The sequence below is a fragment of the Phacochoerus africanus genome, chromosome 4 (genome assembly GCF_016906955.1).
Source record: "Phacochoerus africanus isolate WHEZ1 chromosome 4, ROS_Pafr_v1, whole genome shotgun sequence".
NCBI classification, from domain to species: Eukaryota; Metazoa; Chordata; class Mammalia; order Artiodactyla; family Suidae; genus Phacochoerus; species Phacochoerus africanus.
In genome coordinates this window covers 86,601,973-86,623,057 of record NC_062547.1, presented here as the reverse complement: position 1 = coordinate 86,623,057, position 21,085 = coordinate 86,601,973, and the positions used below count along the sequence as shown (strand labels likewise).

At 36.7% G+C, this 21,085-nt stretch overlaps 1 protein-coding gene across 1 annotated transcript in view; it reads left to right on the top strand.

Moving 5' to 3' along the window:
* Positions 1-9,807, top strand: part of TBCA (tubulin folding cofactor A) — a 79,940-nt gene extending 70,133 nt beyond the window's left edge. Inside the window, exons 3-4 of the mRNA XM_047778161.1 lie at positions 6,370-6,456; positions 9,533-9,807. Coding sequence (XP_047634117.1) covers positions 6,370-6,456; positions 9,533-9,613 — 168 coding nt within the window. The 3' untranslated portion in view covers positions 9,614-9,807. The remainder of the gene's footprint in view (positions 1-6,369; positions 6,457-9,532) is intronic.
* The last annotated feature ends 11,278 nt before the right edge of the window (positions 9,808-21,085 follow it).

Sequence of the window (21,085 nt, the reverse complement as noted above, 5' to 3'; positions counted from 1 at the left end):
ACGCAGGTTTATAAATGGTGTTTAATTTATACACTCGCTTTTTGTTTGTTTGTTTTTTCATTATAGAGTCATACAAAGTTGCAAAAAATGTTCAGGGTAATCTTATATACCCTTTGCCATTCCTCTTACAGGGTAGCATCTTGCATGTTATATTACAGTGTCCAAACCTTGAAACTGACATCCGTACATCACAGAGCTTATTTATTTTTCGCTAGTTATACATGTACTCATTTGTGTGTGTGTCTAATTCTTTATAATCTATCACATGTATATCATGTGTAACTACTTCCATAATCACGATGGAGAACTATTCCATCACCAGGCTACCTTGTGCCATCTTTTTATAGCCCCTGTTCTCTACACCCCCTGAATCCTAAATAATTAACACTTTTAAGAATGTTGTATAACATGGAATGGAGTCACATGGTATCTAACCTTTTGAAATTGACTTTTTCTACTTCACATAATTTCTTGAGGTCCATTGAGGTCATTGAATGTATCAATAGTAAGGATCTTACTGTTGCTGAATAGTGTTCATGCCATGGATGGATGTACCACAGTTTAACCCTTAGAGGATTTTTGGATTGTTTCCAGGTTTGGGCTGATAGGAAAAAAGCTGTTAGGAATATTCATGTACAATTTTTACATAAGTTTTCATTTTTTCCAGGGTAAATGCTCAAGCAATTGCTGGGTCATATTAGTACCTTTTTTTGTTTTAAAACCAAACTCTTTTCTGAGATGCTGTACCATTTTACGTTCCTACCAGTGATATTTGCATGGTTCAATTTCTCCACATCCTCACAAGCATTTCGTGTTACCGCTGTTTTTTATTTTAGCATTTAGCCACATCACCTATGTGGTAAGTGTATAGTGACCTATGATTGTGCTTTTAATTTAGATTTCCCTAGCGGCTAATAATGCTGCACATCTTCTCATTTGCTTATTGCCCATCTGCACATCCTTTTCAGAGAAATGTCTGTTCATGTCTTCTGCCCACTTTATAATGAGATGCTTAATTTTTTTCTTTTGAGTTTTGAGAATTTTTAATATTTTCTAGATAAATGCCCTTTGTTGGATATGAGGTTTGCAAATATTTTCTTTTAGTCTGTAATTTGTCTTTTTATGCTCCTAACACAGGCTTTTACTGAGCAACAGGTCTTAACTTTGAGAACATCTCACTTCCATCTTCATTTTGTGAATCATACTTTTGATCTCAAGCCTCTTTGCCTAGACCTAGGTCCTAAAAATCTTCTCTTTTTTCCTAAAAGTTGTGTTTTACATTCAAGATTCTGATTGATTTTGAGGTAATTTTTACGTAAGGTGTGAGGTTTAGATCAAGGTTCGTCTTTTTGCTTATGGGTGCCTAGTTGCTCCTCCAGCAGCATTTGTCGAAAAAGTTATTCGTCCTTCATTGAAACGCTTTGGTATCTTTGTCAGAAACCAGTTGGACTTATTGTGTGGGTCTATTTTGGGGTTCTTTTCTGGCCCATTAATCTGTTTCTGTCCCTTTACCAGTACCACACTGTTTCAGTTACTGTAGCTGTGTAGTGAACCTTAACATTGGGAAGAATGAGTCTTCTCACTTGCTTCTTTTCTTTTCTCTTGTTGCAGAATTCTTTTACCTATTCTAGTTTCTTTGCCTTTACATAAAAATTCTAAAATAAGATTGTCTGTATCTATAAACGATTTGCTAAGATTTTGATAAGAATTGCATTAAACCTATGGATCAACTTGGGGAGAATTAGCATCTTTACTATGTTGGGTCGTCCAATCAGTGAACATGGTAGTAAGTCTCTCCAGTTTATTTAGTTCTGATTTCTTTCATGAGTGTTTTGTGATTTTCAGCATACATATCCTGCACATGTTTTGTTAGATTTAAACCTATTTCATATTCTTTGAATTTGTTGTGATACTGTCTTTAGTTTTGATTTCTAGTACTGTGTTTGTTATTAGATATAGACATGCTGTCGATCATAATCTTATAACCTGTGACCTTGCTGAGCACACGTAATAGCTTTAGGAGTTTTGGATAGATTACTTTTGATTTTTTTAAATAGACCATCATGTCATTGGTGAATAAGGACAGTTTTGTTTCTTTTAAATCTGTGTGTCTTTTTTTTCTTGCCTTCTTGGTCTTGGCTGGAACTTACAGTGCTATGTTGAATTAGGGGCAGTGAGAGTGGACATCCTTACCTTGTTCCCTATCTTAGGGAGATAGTATTTAGTTTTTTACCATTACATAAATGTTAGCTGTTGGGGTTTTGTAGATGGTCTTTTTCAAGTTGAGGAAATTCCCCTCTGTCCATAGTTTGCTGAATGTTTTTGTTTTGAATGGATGTTGGACTTTGTTGAATGCTTTTTCTGTGTCACTTAGTAAGGGTAAATGAGTTTTCCTCTTTGGCCTGTTGATAATTATGGATTAGTTTTCAGATATTGAACCAGCCTGGCATACCAGCTTGATTGCTTGATTGTGTTGTTTAATTCTCTGAATTGCTGGATTGGACTTGCCAGGGATCAAACCCATGCAGTAACCCTAGCCACTACATTTGGATTCTTAACCTAATTCACCACAGCAGCAACTCCTGAGTTTTATCAATTCTTGTTTTATGTATTTTGAAACTCTTTTGTTTAGTGTGTACATGTTTAGGATCACTATGTTTTCTTGGGGAATTGATCATTTTATTATGTGATATCCATGTCCATTATAATTTTTTTGCTCTTAAGTCTATTTTATCCAATATCAATATAGCCACTCTTGCTCTTTTTTTAAATGTTTGCATGATGTATTTTTTCCATCCTTTTATTTTTAACCTATTTCATTATGTTTGAAGAGAGTTTCTTGTAGACTGTATGTAGTTGGATCCAGTCTGTGATTCTCTGGTTTTTAGCTGGTGAATTTAGACCATTCGTATTTAAGTAGCAATTGATAATGTCAGGGCTTATAGCCCAGGTTACTTTTGACTCATCGGATTTTTCTTATCCATCCTTAACCACTCATCACTAACTACAAAACACAAATCAAATGAAATTCTTTCTTTCCGTTTCTTTTTTTCTTCATGACATGGTGACTGGGTCCTAAGAGAAGGGTTTCCCAAAAATGATCATTTCAAGAGGTCCATGTGAAAGCTGCAAGGCTAAAGACCCTGCTTTAGGACTTTAGTCCCAGAATACCACTTCACCAAATTCTATTGGTCATTCATTGCCAAACCAAATTTATTGTGGGAGGCGACCACACAAGAGTAACTAATACAGTTACCATTTCAAGGAGAATACAAGGAGGTGAGGATCATTGGGGGCCGACTTGGACACTGACGGCTACCACCACTAATTCACATGCTAAAATTGAAATTAGAGTTATGAGCTGTAACTCAGACCCTGTCAACTGCTAATCCCTCTGGGACTCGAGTTTATCATTCATAAATTGAGGAGACTGGACTAGTTGACCACTTATGTCCCTCTGACTCTATGATTCTGTTTCTTAGAGTGTCTTTATGTCTCCCCCCCAGCTTTATTGAAGTATAGTTGACAGTTTAAAATAGTATACATTCAAGATTTGTAGCATGATGATTTGATATACACTGTGAAGTATCACTACAGTCAAGCTGCTAACATATCCATCACCATATTTAGTTAGCACTTTCTTTCTTTCATTGATAGATTTCTTGACATGTTTATTGTCACATTACCATTTTACCACTATGTAGAAGGAAAGACTTAACCATTGTTCTGGTTATCACCGAAGTACTCTAGAGCTCAATTTGACAAACTAATGCAGTTACCATTGGTTCCAAAAGCAGCCAGTAGCCAGTATTAGAGTGTCTATAGATTATTTCAGGTATAGCCAGCCCTGGGTGAATGATCTGGATCACTAAAGAACCTAGAAACCTTATCCTGGTTGAAAATAGCAAAAGAACTTGCCATTTGCTAGATTATTCCAGACTCTTCTTTCTGAAAAAAATGAAGATCTGCCAATAGGGCTTTTCCTTTCCAATTTATATAGGTTTGTTTATTAAAAAATTGGTCTGATTTTAGCTTATTGGTTTATTCATTGTTATAATCTGAGCGCTGCTAAGCCTCCCCCAAGGTCTATTTTACCTGAATAACTTTCCCCCCAAAAAAAATCACAGCTTGTTTTAAAAAGAGTAAGATATTAGTAGGACTTCATCCTACTTAAGAGAATGGATACATTCTCCTAAGCTTCCTTGTACCTCCAGCTCTGTGCCAAGGTCCTGACTTAACCTCAGTCTTGTCATACTCAGCACTAACATAAACTGACAGTCTATCCAGGTATTTTAAACAGAGATACCATTCATTGGAGAGAGTCCCACCCAAGGGGAACACTATGAATGAAAATACTCTTAGTTTACTCATTTATTTTGAGGAGTGTCTTTACTATATAATCATGTTATATACTGTCTTTTAAAGTTATTCTTGGCAGTTGTAATTCATTGTAGGAAGAGAAAGTATATGATTTATGGCCGTGATAAAGTTGTGGTTCATAGATTCCTAATCATAGTTTTCACTCTACTGTATGCCTTTGGTTCCCTGTGGCATCGTCTTCTTGAAGCAGTGTAAAGTGCTAATTTTCATGTTTATTCTCCTATACGGATTGGAGGGTGAGACCTTCTCTTTTTTTCACAGAGTAAGCTCATTATATGAATTGGGGCTGGTGTATGGGAGAGACTGAGCTTTGGCTGTACTCAAGTCAGAGCCCTGTTTTGACAGACTTATTGAGAAGTTTTGTTCTATAGTAATAGACAGAATAATGAAGAATAGAAATTATTTTGGATAGCATTTTTTTAAGTTCATTTTAGTGACATCACTGAAGCTTTCCAGGCAAACTTTACAAGTATTTTGGCTTATCATCTGTTTGACCCAGTTCTTTATATTCATTTCATCCTGTTTAATTCCTATAAGCTATTCTCAAGGAAAGTCCATAGGAGAGGAAATACGAATTCCTTATCCAACGAAATGTCCTCATCAGTGATTTTTCACATGTATTGAAACTAACCAAAAACACAAAAATGATTTAGTGGCAATGATTAATTATTTAGGCATAGAATGATTAGCTATGAAATAAAGTCATGATCCTGTGTTTGAAATTTTCAACATGTGCCTTATCAGTAAAAGAATTACAAGTTCAGCAATAGATTCTCACCTGAGAAAAGAGAGGTAGAAGCATCCTTGTATATTATAATTATGATTTTTATTTACATTGTGAGCTATGACAATTAATCATTGCCACTATTTGGCAAAGGAAGAAGGTAATGAGATTAAAATTTCTATTAAAATATAGTATGATTACCATTAAATTATCTTTTCCTTTTTATTTTATGTGAAGTGATAAAGTGTTTCAGTTCTAGTTCAGATTTAATACCTATTTAACCAAAGATATTTGACCAACCATTTTTTGAAAGAAATGTTTAAATGTTCTGTGTTTCTTTCTGGGAATAGTTTAAGGAAATAAAGCTTCTTTCTTCCTTAGGAGAAAGATTTATTTGAGATCCAACATCTGATCTGATCTGCTCTTTACCCTCTTATTGATTGGGTTTCTCAGCCAACTATTTGATTTTTTTCTTTTTTTATAACTTAATATGTTACAATACAGCTTCAAATGATGGATTTTTAAGTCTAGAAATATCCTCCAAAATAAAGATTCCTGTGTTTAATTCTACACTGTATCTTCGGGAGAAATAGACAGAAGTTCAGATTCAGAGGGGTGCCAGGTTGGTAATTTGGATCAAACTGCATGGGGAGAATAATCTCTCTCCTAAAATGAAGCACAAGGATAAGTAATAACTTTTTATGCATGATAAGCATCAAAAATATGAACCTGCTGGTCTCTGTTTTTCATTTTTCTTTACCTCTGTCTTTCAGTGAGAACCTCCTGCAGTGTGCACACGATGTGATCAATAACTCAATAACTTTTTTCATGCAGTAATTATCTCCATGTGATATTATCTGAACACTGTTTTTCTTTATTACTCAAAAGATGCAGGAGATATTTATATAACCAGCTGATCCCATTTTGGATAAAGGTGCTTTGTGACAGCAGGAGAAACAGTTTATTTTAATAGCCTTTTTAAATAAATGCTCTATGAAAAGCTTTTCCAGTTAATTTTCACTTAGCATGAGAAGGTGATTACCAAAAAGGTTCAGATCTAAAACTTGTACTTTGCATATTTTATAGAATGATAGTCATTCTTTCTAACTTCTAATAAATACAATTAAAATTAAAATATTGAGCCATTTAACATAACCATAATATTTTCTCTGATACCTCTAAATCATTTTCTGTATTTTCAGAGGTATAGACTAAACGCATAAGTTCTACCATCTCTGCATGTCTCACAAAGATTCTCCTTATAGGCAGAGATCCTGCAAGAGTCCCGGATGATGATCCCAGATTGCCAGCGCAGGTTGGAAGCTGCATATACCGATCTTCTGCAGTTACTAGTAAGTGATACTTACCTGTCTTATGTTTCAGATTTTTTTCAATCTAATACATGGAAGCCCAGAATTTTAAATACTTAACAATGAAAACTAGTTGGTGACATATTTTGTGTACTTGCTTAGTGTACCAGTTTATTTTTAAATAATTATTGGAATTTAGATGGTATTTTAAGTTATGCCTTCAGTAAAAATACTGTGTCTAGCATTTTAGTTTATTTATTTAAACTTAGTTAATTAAATATATTTGTGTTATCATGGTAGGTATTCATAATACTATATTGTCCAGCAGTGTCTTGAATTAGTTGGTTTTTGTACATAAAGATCTTTTTTGTCACATTAAAGGTGAGTAGTCTGTTTGCAGTTTTAAAAGATCCAAATGTTTCAAATGATTTGGGGCCCTTTTAAAAAGGATTTGGAGTTATTTCTAAATCAAACCTAAAGTGATTTGAGACAGGAAAAATAACCCTGTAATATATAGGCAATCCTCTCTTATCAACTTGGAGCTGGAGAACACTGTTGTCATACTTGCTGGTATAAATGTCTTGTGATACAGTGGCAGCATCATTTTCAAAAGGAGCTTAAAAAAATGAAAAGTTGGAGTTCCTGTCGTGGCACAGTGGTTAACGAATCCGACTAAGAGCCATGAGGTTGCAGGTTCGATCCCTGGCCTTGCTCAGTGGGTTAACGATCCGGCGTTGCCGTGAGCTGTGGTGTAGGTCCCAGACGCAGCTCGGATCCTGCGTTGCTGTGGCTCTGATGTAGGCTGGTGGCTACAGCTCCGATTCGACCCCTAGCCTGGGAACGTCCACATGCCGTGGGAACGGCCCAAGAAATGGCAAAAAAAAAAAAAAAAAAAAAAAAGTTGTCTTATTTCTTACTGAGTAAAGAGAAAGGCATAATACTATGTACAAGCCAATTGTTACTGCTGCTTGATGATAATTTGATGAATTCTAATATTTACTGATCTCATTTTATATTTCTACTTCTTAAGTTAATACTGATTACTAGCTACATAGCTGTCTCCTGGTTCAAAGTTGTTCCCTATAAAACAAAAATAGTGTGAGGCTTTTTCAGAATGATCATGTGTATGTATTCCTAGAAAAGGAATGAGATCTGTTTTCTCACCAGCATAATAATATTAGGACTAGGAGTTCCTGTGGTGGCGCAGTGGTTAACGAATCTGACTGGGAACCATGAGGTTGCAGGTTCGATCCCTGGCCTTGCTCAGTGGGTTAACGATCCGGCGTTGCCGTGAGCTGTGGTGTAGGTCAAAGACTCAGCTCGGATTCTGCACTGCTGTGGCTCTGGCATAGGCCGGCGGCTGTAGCTGTGATTGGACCCCTAGCCTGGGAACCTCCATATGCCGCAGGAGCAGCCCAAGAAATGGCAAAAAGACAAAAAAAAAAAAAAAATTAGGACTAAATCTGTAGGAAAAAGAGAAATACTCACATTTTACTTTACTTTTGACACAAAACTCATATTTAGGAACCTTGTAAAGGCACAATAACTCTCTTTAAAGCCAAAAATAAAGCTGTGGATTTGAAATAAAAGATACATGAAAGTAGGAGATAATTACTCTATTAAAATATTACCCCAAACAGAAGGATCATTTGTATTTCCTGCCAATTTAAATGCTTTTTCCTCTCATGAATCTAGTAGCTGAGAAAGTAATAGAAATTGCTTGATTTCTAATCCTGTCTTTGGATGATATATTCATGTGTGAGGATATATTCAGCAATATCTTTACCCTCAAAGAGCTTATATTTCTTGACAGAGAACAAAGACATGTTTAGATGTAATATAGAGTTTTAAGAAGTTCTTACCTGTAGTCTGAATTAAGCAAATCATCAGTCTTTTTTGCTGTAAATTTTCATTTTAAATACATACACACACACTTTATTCCCACTGCTCTGTAACTGTTTATCTCCATCTTTTGACTTGGCATGAGTTGCTGACAATAGCTTTATGTATTAATTAAGAATTAAAACTTGTGAAGTTCCCATCATATCTCCACAGTTAATGAATCTGACTAGCATCCATGAGGATGCAGGTTCGACCCCTGGACTTGCTCAGTGGATTAAGGATCCTGCATTGCCATGAGTCATGGTGTAGGTCGCAGACTCTGCTCAGATCCTGCGTTGGTGTGGCTGTGGCATAGGCCAGCAGCTATAGCTCTGATTCAACCTCTCGCCTGGGAATCGCCATATGCCACAGTGTGGCCCTAAGAAGCAAAAAAAAAAAAAAAAAAGAGAGAGAGAATTAAAATTTGCTGTGCACAGTAACTTAGATGATTTATATCATTTATCTGTTACCATTACAATATTTAGTAAAAGTTTTCTGTATGAAATATGAAGAAAAACTCAATCTTTAAATATTAGAAAATGAAAGCTGTTAGTAGTTTGTTTCCTTGTAGTAGGGTATATAATACTTATTAACAAGCAGACAGTTTACCTTTCCAGATTCAAAGGTAACTCTTTGTGCTTAATTCTGTGACATTAATAGTCGTCTTTGTTATTGTGAGTGGTTGGAGGATTATTTTTGGAGGGTTATTTTTGGCGTGATTATTTTTTCAGACCAAAAAAAATAATCCTCCAATCACTCAAGACAAACTACTAACAACTTCCATTTTCTGATATTTAAAGATTTTCTCCTTGATACTTTATACAGAAAACTTTTTGTAATATGTAACATGTTAGTAAATATTTTTTTACTTTCAGTGCACTATTAATAATCCCATTGTACAGTGATGTGTTGACAAAATGAGAATATAATTTTTAAAAAAATTTTTCTGAGGCTTTCATTTAATTACTTAAATTACTTACTGCCAATAGCTTTAAATGACCATGTTTTTCACTTATTGTATGAGAACACAAAGCCAAACCTCTTCTTTTTTCCCCTACTTGTAATGCAAGATCAAAATTGTTCTTCAGACCTCTGTGGAATTCTACTATAGATGACGCCTGAGATCCTTTTAGTGTTAATTTTTGAGCTGCTTACATTGATAAGTTGTAATACCTGAGTAAATAAAAGTAATGAAATTTGAGAATGATAAACAAATTTTTATTTTATTTCATTTCAGGAGAGTGAAAAAGACTTGGAAGAAGCTGAGGAATATAAGGAGGCACGTTTAGTACTGGATTCAGTGAAGTTAGAAGCCTAAAGTTTTTCTGTATAGAGTGTTTTTTGCATTAAATCCTGGGATCCATTCCACAATTCATTATTTTTGACCACTGCTATGTGTTCGAGTAGTATGAAAATGCGATTCTTTTTATGCAGTGCATATATTTTTCTTTGCCTAATTTAATGTGTCAAATAAATGAGTTCATCTAATAAAATTGCTTCTTTCATACTTTACAGAGTATTTTAATTAACCTTTTCTCATTAAATAATAGCTTTTTTTTTTTTTTTGCCTTTGGCATTGCAGCAGCTCGATGTGAGATCTTAATTCCCAGGCCAGCAATTGAACCTAGGCCATAGCTGTGAAAGCACTGAGTCCTAACCACTAGACCACCAGGGAACTCCCATAGCATAGCCTTTTTTTTTTTTTTTAATTTTTTTTATTTTTTAGGGCCACATCTGCAGCATAGGGGTTCCCAGGCTAGAGGTCAAATTGGAGCTGTAGTCGCTGGCCTACACCACAACCACAGCAACGAGGGATCCAATCCATGTCTGCAACCTACACCACAGTTCACGGCAACACCAGATCCTTATTAACCCACTGAGTGGAGGCCGGGGATCGAACCTGCAGCCTCATGGATTCTAGTCAGATTAGTTTCCACTGAGCCAGGATGGGAACTCCTAATAGCTATTTTGACAGGGAATTAAAATCTTTTAGGTTCTATTTAAAGTCCAGATATTTCACTGATTAAGCTTGGATTAAGTTTAATATACGATACTTTTTCTAAGATGAAAATACAAATTTTAAGCAATTTATTCCAAATAGAGTTCAACTCCCAGAAAAGTAAGAACCTCTCTGTAAATACAGTCTTACATATTTATTCCTTCACAATGAAATTCTAATATTTCCTTTACTATGAACTAATGGGAAACATTTAAATCTTTTTCCAGAAAGACAAATTTATACAGAAAACAAAACACAAGCCATTTATAGATCTTCCAGAATAAGGTTCTTATGAACAATAGAGAATAGAATTGTGTCTTAAAGGAATAATGCCTGTTGTCAGTGTTGTGCTACGAAATGTTTAATGGCTTTTCAAAATGGAAAGGAACCTCTGATTTGTAGCTTTTGCTGATTTCTGTAGTATGAATACTCCCACTGTGACCGATTTTAAGCTACTAACATGATATCACTGCACACAGAGTTGGGAAAATACAAGCCAGCTACAGCATGCACTGGCCATAGCCAAACCAGGATTATCTTGATTGAGTAGAAAAGGGTATTGTTTCATCACAAAGCTTTTCCCCAGTACTATTGTAAATCCATTACTTAATCATTTGAGTTTATTTTCCAAAAATACAACTCATTTAGTTTTCTTGTGTTTCTAGAAAATGTGTATGAGCATTACATTACCAACTTAAGCCAGGATGTAATGAACCAAAGTAGTAATAAGAACATTTAAACTTTAAAATTCATAATTGAAAAAATAAGAAAACTGGAATTTTAAAGTTTGGAAGTTGCAAATGCTCACTAGAAACTATAACATTTATTGAATCTATCAGAAAGATCAGAGGAGAGAAAAATAATACTATTCTTTCCTAATGTTACTTCTAAAGACTACTCTGTTTTAAAGCACAGAGGGTAACATTTATAAAATAAAACTTTTACACATTCAGAAAATTACTTTATCAGAGAATAACATATATCTGAAATATTTCTAAATTGAAATATCATTTTAAAACATATTTCATGCCGATTTAAAGTATTTGAGGTGGGAAGGGAATAGTGAGGAAATAAAAATTATAATTACAATGTAAAATTTTATACTAAGGTTCAGTATTAGAGATTTGGGTACCAGGAGAATTGAATATAAGATTATTTTGTGGTTGGTATTATGCACTAGAATAAGTGGGCTCTTTTTGGTTTGGGGATTGTCTTTTTGTTTTTTCACATATTTAGTTTTTAAATAAAGTATTTTAATATTTTTAATGTAAAATATCTCACTTCATCCTTCTGCCAGATACATAAATATCATATATATTTTCACAGTGAGTGACTTCCTTATCAGTTAAAGCTTGAAGAGAGCATATTTCCCTCCTGAGAAAGGAAATACGGAAGGGTAAGTTTTTCAGCAATGACCCACATCTTGATTACTGAAAAAATTATTTAAATCAACAACAAGGTAGATGAAAAGAAATATATCTTTAGAGATTTCCTATTTCAACCACTGTAGATTTTAAATTAGCTCTCTCCAGGTATTGATGAGAAGCAGCAAGAAGCTTAACATTCTGTGAAGGCTGAGAATTTTCGACACATTCCACTTAGTTTTTGTGGCCAAGAGTCACATTAAGAAAAGTTATAATCGATTTAGCATTAACTTGTTTTTAAACTTTTGCTTAAAACATTACATTTGCGTAACAGGAAGGAGAAATTCCCTAAAGTGATGTTTCCCTTTTTCTCCCTGCACCAGCACCTTACCCCCTAGTCAACACACAGTAGTTGCTCAATAAATATTTGCAGAAAAAATTAAAAGCAAGAACATGTCTAACCTCTAGAGTGAGAGAAAGAATGCTATGAAGGATTCCATCTCATCACCAAAAAAAAAAAACAAAAAAACAAACACTCACTACAATACTTTTCAAACTATTTTGGCCACAAAGCATTATAAGAAACACATTTTCTGTTATGACCCACTGCATATATATATGTGGAGTCTATATATACATAAATTAATAAATATCCTTAATATGTACAATTCCGCATATATTTTCTATTCCGTTTCATCATTTTAATACTGATCATGACCACCTGCTATTGGGTTGTAAGAAACACTACCCTAGTGCAATAATATAATATGAAATTTCTCTTTTCATATATATATAACATTTTCCATAAATAGGTTATATATATATTTTTTAGTATATGTAAACTTTTATATATATCTATAAGCTTAGTTTTCAAAGCAGCTGTCTCAGTGAACATGTGCAAATTTATACACATTGCAGGCATAAATTGTCATGGTAATGTGTAATCATTTGTTAGGTGCCCTTGTCCTTGCACAGACCAACAAATGACGTCCAAAGAGTAGACAGGTAAAATAAAGTGGCAGAATCAAGTGGTAAACCTTATTTTTTCTTGTTTTTTCTTTTATTTTTAAAATTTTTTTAAGATTTTAATTTTTTCCATTATAGTTGATTTGCAGTGCTCTTGTTTCTGCTGTACAGCAAAGTGACCCAGTACATCTATATATATGTGTGTATATATATTCTGGACAAGACTTTCATTAAGACCCATTCTTTTTCTCACATTACCCTCTATCATGTTCCGTCACAATTTAGATATAGTTCACTGTGATATACAGCAGGATCTCATTGCTTATCCATTCCAAGTGCAGTAGCTTGCATCTACTAACACCAAACTTCCAATCCATCCCACTCCCTCCTCCTCTGTAATCACAAGTCTGTTCTCCAAGTCCCTGAGTTTGTTTCTTTTCTGTGGAAAGGTTCATTTGTGCTCTATATTAGATTCCAGATGTAAGTGACATAATATGATATTTGTCTTTCTCTTTCTGACTTAGCATGAGAGTCTCTGTTCCATCCATATTGCTGCAAATGGCATTATTTGGTTCTTTTTTACGGCTGAGTAGTAGTCCATTGTGTATATATACCACATCTCCTTAATCCATTCATCTGTTGATGGGCGTTTAGGTTGTTTCCATATCTTGGCTATTGTGGATAGTGCTGCAGTGAACATAGGGGTCCATGTATGTTTTTTAATGAAAGTCTTGTCCAGATAGATACCCAGGAGTGGGATTGCTGGATCATATGTTAGTTCTATATTTAGTTTTCTGAGGTACCTCCATACTCTTTTCCATACATTCCTGCCAACAGTGATGGAGGGTACCCTTTTCTCCACACTTTTTCCAGCATTTGTTATTTGTCGACTTGTTAATGATGGCTATTCTGATTTGCGTGAGGTGGTAGGTACCTCATTTCTCTAATAATTAGTGATGTTGAGCATTTTTTCATGTGCCTGTTGTCCATCTGTATGTCTTCTCCAGAGAAATTCACCTCAGGTTTTCTGCCCATTTTTCAATTGGCTTGTTTGTTTGTTTTTGTTGTTGAGTTGTATGAGTTGTTTTTTGTATTTTGGGCATTAAGACCTTGTCAGTTTGCATTGTTGAAACTATTTTCTCCCATTCCATAGGTTGTCTTTTTTCTTTTTTTTATGGTTTCCTTTGCTATGCAAAAGCTTGTAAGTTTGATTCAGTCCCATTGTTTTATTTTTGTTTTTATTTCTGTTGCCGTAGGAGGCTGACCTAAGAAAACATTTGTACAGTTGATGTCAGAGAATGTTTTGCTTGTGTTCTCTTCTAATTTTATGGTGTCTTGTCTTATGTTTAAGTCTTTAAGCCATTTTAAGTTTATTTTTGTGCATGGTGTGAGGGTGTGTTCTAGTTTCATTGATTTCCATGTAGCTGTCCAGTTTTCCCAGCACCACAAGCTGAAGAGACTGTCTTTTTCCCATTTTATATTCTTGTCTCCTTTGTCAAAGATTGATTAACTGTAGCTGTCTGGGTTTATTTCTGGGTTCTCTATTCTGTTCCACTGGTCTGTATGTCTGTTTTTGTACCAGTAGCACACTGTCTTGATTACAGTAGCTTTGAAATATTGTCTGAAGTCTGGGACATGCTCTCCACTTGTTTTTTTTCCTCAGGACTGCATTGGCAATTCTTGGTCTTTTATGGTTCCATATAAATTTTTGGATTGTTTGTTCTAGTTCTATGAAAAATGTCACAGATAATTTGATAGAGATTGCATTAATCTGTAGATTGCTTTGAGTACTCTGGCCTTTTGAACAATATTAATTCTTCCAGTCCAGGAGCATGGAATATCTTTCCATTTCTTTGAATCCTTTTTAATTTCCTTGATTAATGTATTATAGTTCTCAGCATGTAAGTCTTTCACCTCCTTTGGCTTATTCCTAGGTATTTAATTTTGGAGGATGTGATTTTAAAAGGTATTATATTTTTATATTCCTTTTCTAATATTTCATTGTTCATATACAGAAATGCAGCTGATTTCTGAATGCTAATCTTGTATCCTGCTACTTTGCTGAATTCATTGTTTAGTTCTTCTGTGTTTTTCTATACAGCAAAGGGCACATGCTTCATTTCTGAATATGAGAGAATGTATGTAGGGTAAAGAAATGGAGAAATATATGGAATGAGTTAAGTAACAAAATCCAGGCTGGTTTTAATGTCATTGGGAGCATTCCCATGTTTCAGTATTTTCATTTGGATATTATTGGCTAATAGGGATTCAGTCCTAGAAAATCAAAATACCCCCACACAATTCCGGACAGGAACTTTCTGGCTGAGCTTTTGGGACATCTGTATTTTGGGATTTTTTTGTTCTTTATTTTTTAATTTTTATTTTGTATTGGAGTATAGTTGATTTACAATGTTTTATTAATATCAAGTATAGAGCAAAGTAATTCAATTATATATATACATATATCCAGTCTTTTTCAGATTCTTTTCCCATATAGGTTATTGCAGAATATTGAGTAGAGTTCCCTGTGCTGTAGAGTAGGTCCTTGTTGACTATCTGTTTTATATATAGTTGTGTATATATGTTAATTGCAGAACATCTAACTTATCCCTTCCCCCTACCTTTCCCCTTTGGTAAACATAACTTTGTTCTCTTAAGTCCATAAATCTGTTTCTGTTTTATAAGTTCATTTATATCCTTTTTTTAGATTCCACAAAGAAGTTATACCACATGGTATTTGTGTTTCTCTAACCTCACATAGTATGATAGTCTCTAGGTCCAACTATGTTGCTGCTAATGGCATTATTTCATTCTTTTTTGAGGCTGAGTATAATATTCCATTGTATATATGTCCTCTTTATCTATTCCTCTGTCAGTGGACATTTAAGTTGCTTCCATGTCTTGGCTGTTATGAATAGTGCTGCTATGAACATTGGAGTACATATATCTTTTCAAATTATGATTTCCTCTGGGTATATGCCTAAGCATTGGATTGCTGGATCATATGGCAGCTCTGTATTTAGTTTTTTAAGGATCCGCCATACTGTTCTCCATATAGTGGTTATACCAGTTTACATTCCCACTAACAGTGTAGGAGGGTTCCCTTCTCTCCATGCCCTCTCCAGCATTTATTATTTGTAGACTTTCTTTCTTTGCTTTTTTTTTTTTTAAGGGCCTTATTTGTGGCATATGGAAGTTCCTTGGGCTAGGGGTCAAGTCAAAGCTGTATCTATCTGCCAGCCTATGCCACAGCCACATCAATGCAAGATCTGAGCCACATCTGCGACCTACACTGCAGCTTGCGGCAACGCCAGATCCTTAAGCCACTGAGCAAGGCCAGGGATTGAACCTCTATCCTCACAGATACTCTGTCAGGTTCTTAACCCACTGAGCCACAGTGGGAACTTCTTCCTGTCTTTTTTTTTTTTTTTTTTGTAGAACAATGTTTTTATTCCTTCTAGTTTTATTGAGCTAATTTACGTATAGTACTGTGTAAGTTTCAGGTGTATGGCATGATTTATATACATCATGAAGTGACCATCCCACTAAATCCAATAAACATCCATCATCTCTTATAGGTACTAAATTGAAGGAATAGAAAAAAAGAATTTTTTTCTTCTGATGAGAATTCCCAGGATATACTCTCTTAACATTCATAGCAGTGTTAATTGTATTTAGCATGGTGTATATTATATCCCCAGCACTCATTTATTTTATAACTGGAATCTTGAATGTTTTGACTGCTCTTATCCAGTTCCCCTTCCCCTCACCTCCCACCCTCCCCCATCTTTGGTAACCACAAATCTGATCTCTTTTTCTATGACTTTGTTTTTGAATATGTACTTCTTACAAATTTTAATGTCACATTGACCTTTATCACAGCAGTTGGTCCTCTACACTGCTAAGGATTAGTTACTGGATCATAAGCTTCTCAACTTTGTATTGCCAGAGGCTAGCACAGTAGGTACTGAGTACATGATTGTGTCATGAATGGATGAGGAATGGGTTCTGTGTTCATGTTACAGATCAGTGTGTAGCTACTGCTCTTCTTTTACTTTGTCCTGAGGCCAGTTATTTCCTCACCCAAGAGCTTGCTAGATTCCCTGTGTATTTATAGGCAGTGTGGTACTTTCATTTTCAATGTCACCTTTTCCCTACCATAAACATGCAGCTTTTGCTCTAAATCATAATTTTCCCACCACTTCAGGGATATCCATATCTCTGACTTTGGTGGAAGTGGATGTGAAGGGTGGATATTAAGAGAGAAACCCCTAACTGGAATTATCCTACAAACTAAACCATGTTCTGCCAAAGGTCTGGAGGGGGTGGAAGGTGGAGGAATCAAGGTATTCATGTCAGCTGCCCTGTGAGGCTGAGCAAAGTTTTTGGAGAGGAGGCCACAGACATCCCAGGGCCAACCCGAGGCTGAGTGGCCACGTCTCAAAATCTTTAAAAAGGAGGCCACCTACCAGAGAAGTTAGAGAACCTCTGCTCTACATCTCCTTTGTGATGGGGGGCTGTGGGGCCGACAGCCACATTTCTCAGGGGGACAGGAAGAAGATACCAGCTGCTCTTCTCCCTGAAATCTGCCCACCTGGGGCCCTGTTACCAACCTGCTTGGAGATCCACACACTTGGGAACGCAAGGGAGCAGATGCTAGTTTGCAGGGGTGCCTGTTCTGCAGGAGGAAAAGCTCTCCAAAGTGAGTGGAGTAGGCAAAGCCACCCACAGATGTCTTGTGTCAGCTCTATCTCAGGGACACAGATAACTCATCAGAAAATCATTTGCCTTTAAATGAGCAGAAGAGATGTCAAGTGCTCTCTTTCTCCCTGAGATAACCTAACAAATGTCAGTTTTCTGCAGTGTCAAATTCTCCAGCTCAGCCTGGTCACTTTCACAACAGACTTCCATCCCTTTCCCCAACACAGCCCATGGGCCGGGATTGGCTCTAGTGCAGGCAGATTCCACTGTGGTTCCAGGTTCTGCTGCAAACCCTGGGCCCTGGAGTACAGCAACACTCTTCCCTTTGTCCCTCCAGCCTGGGTGACAGCAGCTTCCAGCAGTTGCTCATCTTTGGTTGCTTCCACCATCTCCTATTCAGCTCTTCTATCACATATCAAGTAATTCCATACGTAGTTATTAACACAACACTGTAAATCAGCCATGCTTCCATAAAAATAAATTTTAGAAAAACATAATTCTCTTTAGAATTTACAGTTTCTGTTTTCCTGATGGGACCCTGACAGAGAAACACCACTAGTGGCTGAGGCTCTATACAGGCCATAATGCATCATCATCTGAGGCTGGTACTGTCATTACCCTGTTTCCACATCTGAAATTACAGCCCAGATTAAGTCAGTTGTCTCTGCTATGAGTTATGTTTATGAGTTCGCAGAACCCAAGGTGTCATGTTCTATATAGTGCATCTTCTTAAACACAGAACTCATAATCCACATCCCATTTATAGAACTTAAGGGGTGGGTTTTAAGTGTGGCGATCCAGCTGCTGTGCTCTTTCCTCTGGCTGGAATATTTCAAGTCTCAATATAAATCTTACTTTCCTGAGGAAGCCGCTTCTACCACCCACCGTGACTGTGTCTGCATTGCTGAAGCTGCCTTGCTCTGTCTTCCATGCTGCATTGTATTTGCTTGCGGCTGTTTGTCTTTCCCGTTTTGCTGGAAGTCATCTAAGGGTAGGGACTGTACCTCTCCTTGCTCGCTACAAAGATGTGATGAATAAGTGAATGAATCACTTTTAGACATGAACGACAAGATGTCACACTGCCGATCAAGAACTTCGAGTCTCTGCATGGCCCAGATCATAAAAGTTCAAGCTTCTTGCTCTGCTTTCAAGAGCCTTTAAACCTAGCCTGGACCCCTGTCTGGGTTAACTCTCAACCATGACCCCTAGGGCAGCAAGCTCTCCACTCCACTGAGTCAGGAACTCTGCTTCCTTTCTCCACCTCCTGCCTAGTGGCATAGCACTAAGAGGCACTATCAGAATTACTTACCTCCCTTACCTACATCCCACTTTTCTTTAAGTCTTCCCTTCCAGCCCACCCCTAAAGTGCCCCAGGTAATTCTATTCCTGCCTTAAAACTCATATTTTGTATTTATTTTCAGCATCTGAATACCACTCCCCATCTAACCACAAGTATGTGGAGGCAGAGCCTTGCATGTTAGAGGCTGAGAAAAGTCACATGCTCACGTTCCCTGCCTCACTTTCCAAAGGGACTACACGAGCCCTTAACTCTGGCTCTACCCATGAGAAACGCTCACCCCAGACTTTGAAATTGGAGCTGGTCCTGTCTGGAGAGGAGGAGGATGCAGAGCTTTCTCTGGTGGTGATGGTGGTGGTTGCCAGACTGCACTCCTGGGACAGCCATGGCTGAGAAGCTGTGTCCAGCGTCTGGGGAAGCCATATAAACTGGATTTAGCGTCCTTACATGACCTATTGCAGCATAACTCGGGGATTGCTCTTAGCTGCAAAGTCCAGAGCCCAGTCTTCCAGTCCTCCCAATGGTTTGATGAGCTGCACAATACCCTCTCGTTAAGTTTTCTTGAAGTATGGTTGATATACAATCAACAGCATATATTGAGTCTATTTTGCCATGTGTGTAACCTGTGAAACCATGACCACCATCAAGATAGTCAACTTATAAATCAACCCCTCAGAGTTCCCTCATACCCCTTGTAACCACAAATGCCCATGGCTGCTTTAGCACTTGGAGACTTCAGAGTTGGAAGAGATGGAGGTAAGACTTTGGAGCTGGTCTTCAAAAGAGCCACCAGATAGTTCAAAATCATCAAAATTTTGTGGGAATTGGGGCCACTCTGCTCCTTTTGGTGCTGGTACCAGTACCAGGAATGTGGGCTGTTATTTTCAAGGCCAAATTGAGCTGAGGAGTAGAGGATGGGGACAGGACCAGGGAAGTTAGATTGCTACAAAGCTCACTATTCTGAGACGCAGTCAGATTTTTCTTGGCTGCTGCAAGGTTTTGGTTAATTTCCAGAGTTTTGAAAGTAAGTTAATTCTGACAACTTTTGCCAGTTTTTTTTTTTGTTTGTTTGTTTGTTTTCATTGCTTTCATGGAGGGGTGGACTTTTGGAGTTCCTTACTCTTGTCATTTTGCTGATGTTACTTAGCCCCAATTTCTCTTTAAAAAACTTTTTCCCCCTTGTATTTTTTTTTCAGCCAGTTAGGCTTTATTGCCAGCAGCTGAGAAGCCTGAGTCACTAGCTCATGACCCTAGTGACTAGGCAGCTTAGGCCCTCATTGTTCACAAACTGTGCATGCTCTGAAGGCATTTCAAAAGAAAGCATTAAGGATCCTTCCTCATCATTGCATCGGTTCAGGTTGCTGCTGTAGGGCAGGTTTGCTCCCTGGCCAGGGACCTTTCACATTCCATGGGCACAACCAAAAAAAAAAAAAAAGACAGGGTATCTTGTTTGGTTTTGTTTTATATATCATAGGCCCAGTTAGCAGGGTGTGGTGTTGTGTTAGTTGCTACTCCAGCTTTCACTTACCTCTTCTGCCAACAGCTCCTGTTTAACTTTGGGGAGCCCAGCACTGCCATTCTTTCCCTCAGATTTCTTTGGTCCTTGCCCATGCCCCCAGATTCAGAGTGGCTCTTTGACTGGTATAAGCTCTTGCTATAGCTCATCTTTAGTACCATGAACCTCTCTGGCAGTCATGCCCAGTTACAGCCCCTTTGCAGCATATGGAGCTCCAGGGCCAGGGATCAGATTCAAGCCCCAGTTGTGACCTATGCCACAGGTTGGGCAACACCAGATCCTTAGCCCACTGTGCTAGGATGTGAATCAAACCTTGGCCCTGGCACTGCAGAGATGCCACTGATCCTGTTGTGTCACAATGGGAACTCCTGGTTTCACTGTTTTAAAAGTTTTAAGTTTCAAAATCAGATTGCACTACCTCTTACACTTATCCTCTCACTCCCTCACCAATTCTCTATTTTCAAGGTTTTCTTGGATAATCTCACCATTCATTTTTCTCTATTATATTGATAATTGTGGCATTACATTTATATATCAATTTGTGGAGAATTGCCATCTTTAAATATTCTTACCAACAGTGTATTGGATTTTCTATTTCTCTATACTCTTACTGCATAATATCAATTAAAAATTCTTTGTTAATTAGTTTCACCAATGTTTCCTTCCAACTGTTTTCCTTTTTATATTGAAATTTTCAACTCATTTGAAATTTACTTTGATGTGAAAAGTGAAATTGAGATCCAACTTTATTTTTCCTCCAAATGGTTTGTTAGTTATCCCAATATGATTTATTGAATAATTTATCTTTCTGATAGGCCTGAAATATTCTTTATCATATATTGTATATGTATGGTGTATATACACACACACATACACCATACATATATAGACTCTATTGTCTTTTTTTTTATTTTTTACTGTATATTTAATTACCAAAACTTGATAAA